General features: G+C 46.0%; 1 protein-coding gene across 1 annotated transcript; it reads right to left on the bottom strand.

Annotated features, from left to right (window-relative positions):
* Positions 1–220: 220 nt before the first annotated feature.
* Positions 221–1,675, bottom strand: LOC129742654 (uncharacterized). Its single transcript, XM_055734582.1, has one exon. The coding sequence runs from the start codon at positions 1,673–1,675 to the stop codon at positions 221–223; it is 1,455 nt and encodes a 484-aa protein (XP_055590557.1).
* Positions 1,676–2,369: the final 694 nt, after the last annotated feature.

Genomic DNA, 2,369 nt, shown 5'->3' on the forward strand with positions numbered 1-2,369 from the left:
GATGGAAATATTTAATTAAATAAATCAAAATATATAATATATGCAGGTGTGTTCTATTTATAGATATGATCATTAAATGCATCTTAAAGTTAAAATAGATTTGATTTTAGAAGATTGTAGAATGTCATTTTTGGAATCGGTTTGTTATGTTACAGTTTAGGATTATTTTTCATTGCTCTCCAGTAGCGAAAACTTTGGATTCATGCTAAATTGATCACATTCAAGCGCAATGAACGATACAAGGTACAACCAAAGAGGCTAGAAAGCTCACCTGTTCCAGCAGCAGCCGGCCGCCTCTCGGCGATGCCTCCAGCCCATCATTGCAAGATCGAGACCGCTTCAGGCTTTGATTGCGGCTCACATAGCCATCACTTACACTGGTGCGCTTTTTCTTATCACTCTTGTAACTTTCTTCATCACCACCGTTCTCCCCATCAATCACCCCACTATCACACACATCAATCGAACGCTCGTCAAACCCGTCGGAATTTACACGATTATGTGGAGCGAGCGGCCTCATCGACCCCACCACTATTGCCCCACCAGATGCACCAGTTCCCAGCTGATCCAAACTGTCCAAATTGAGCGCGTCCACGTCGCGTTCCACATCGGCACTCCATCGGAACGATTTGCGATTCACTTTCCCGAGAATGCGGAGTTTGTCGCCATCGATGCTATTCCGGTAGAGGTTCTTGTCCTGGTCGAGATTGGTTTCGAAATCGAAACTTCGCCGGACTAGAGTTTTGCGGCGCAGATCGAGATCGGTTTTTTGACGTCGTTTGATGACCGTCGGATTGACAACTTCAACCACCGGAAAACTGACCGATGGGGACGCGGGTGGATTCGGAAGCTTCGGAGAGAGATCAAACTGACTAGAACTCAGCCGCCTTTCAAGCGTAGCTTCGTATTGATTGAACTGATCGTAATCCACGAAACTCAGATCGTCGTAACTGACCATGAAATCTTCCTGACGGAGATTCTGCAAGGAAGTATTCCATTTGGTTGGGAGCTTCGGTTTTTTATCTGATCGGAAGCTTATTTTACGACGGAAAGATGCCAAGATGCTGTTTGATCGTTCCAATTTTGGAATCTCGACTTTGGGCGTTTCGGGCGTTTTCGGAATGTTTACTAAAGGCTCTTCACCACTTTCTGCATGCTCGAGAATTGCTTCCTCGTGTAGTTTACGCAAATTGGACTCATTTTGAACTCTCCGAGTGTTTCGATTGATTTGAATGGTCGATAAACTAAGGCTCCGTTTGAATGTGAACGGTTTTTGCGTTTCTTCATCAGGCATGCCTAAACTTTCACGACTTCCACTAAACTTTGAGTAAATTTGAGAAATTTTTCGCGTTAAGAAGAAACTATTGGAACGTTCCATTTTCGCGGGACCGGTCCCGTCAGGAATGTTTGCGGGTTTCATACCGCCAGTTAGCTTAGTTTCCAACACTCGACCGGTATCAACTTTAGCTGTAACGTCTTTGAACTTGGTTCCACTTTTTCCACTCCGATTACTCATTTTTCGGCTCGTGGATTTTGAAGATGTAGGCTCAACGGCACTCGCTTGGACCGCTGCTGGACCCGCTGAACCAGAACCATTGCCAGGCCCGGCCAGCTGTTTGGTGCCAGCGGACTTTGGCGCGCCCTTTCGCTGACTTTTACCCTTAGTGCGGTTCATTTTTTGCACCGATTACCAAAAACACGCACTAAAATTATTCACCGGAAACGAAATCAAAACACAACAAACCGATATTACTAGCACCGTCTAATTTCTCACTGGCCGAAGCAAGAAATACACTAGCGGGAAACAATTTAGTCAACAAAAAAAAGAGCTTCTTATCATCGGACTGTCATAAAAAACAGCCGACGACACGGTCTGAGTGCACCTGTGTGGAGGAGTGCGAAAAAAAGCGCGGGGAAGAAAACAACGAAGCCGCAGATATGTGTGGGGGATACAGACTGGAGCACACTGATGTTGTCACTTACAATCCGGGGCCACACGGTGCGTTATTTGTTGTTCCGAAAGCCCCATCATGAGAATCGCCATCATCATCATCATCATTGCCACAACACATTCATGCATTTGGGGAGGCTACCCAGTTCGGTACGTGATACTGCACATTAGTAGGTAGCTTAGCTGTACCGTTTCTTGGCGCGAAGTTTCGACCGACTGGCCGCGAAATGTCTCTCTGCTGCCTATCTCTTCCTTCACAAATGTCCCATCTCAATCTTCACACTCGCGCGCCACGATCATGGCTCGCCATCATCGCAAGTAAGTGAGTATTTACCGTTTTGTTTTATTTTTCAGTTGCGCGCTTATGGTCGCGTTTGCTCATCCGATTTTTATTGTCAGAGGGATCGCGCGCAGAACA

Source organism: Uranotaenia lowii, chromosome 2 (assembly GCF_029784155.1).
Source record: "Uranotaenia lowii strain MFRU-FL chromosome 2, ASM2978415v1, whole genome shotgun sequence".
Lineage (NCBI taxonomy): Eukaryota > Metazoa > Arthropoda > Insecta > Diptera > Culicidae > Uranotaenia > Uranotaenia lowii.

Excerpts from the sequence above, each read along its gene's own strand:
- LOC129742654 (XM_055734582.1), bottom strand. The coding sequence starts at position 1,675 with ATGAACCGCACTAAGGGTAAAAGTCAGCGAAAGGGCGCGCCAAAGTCC.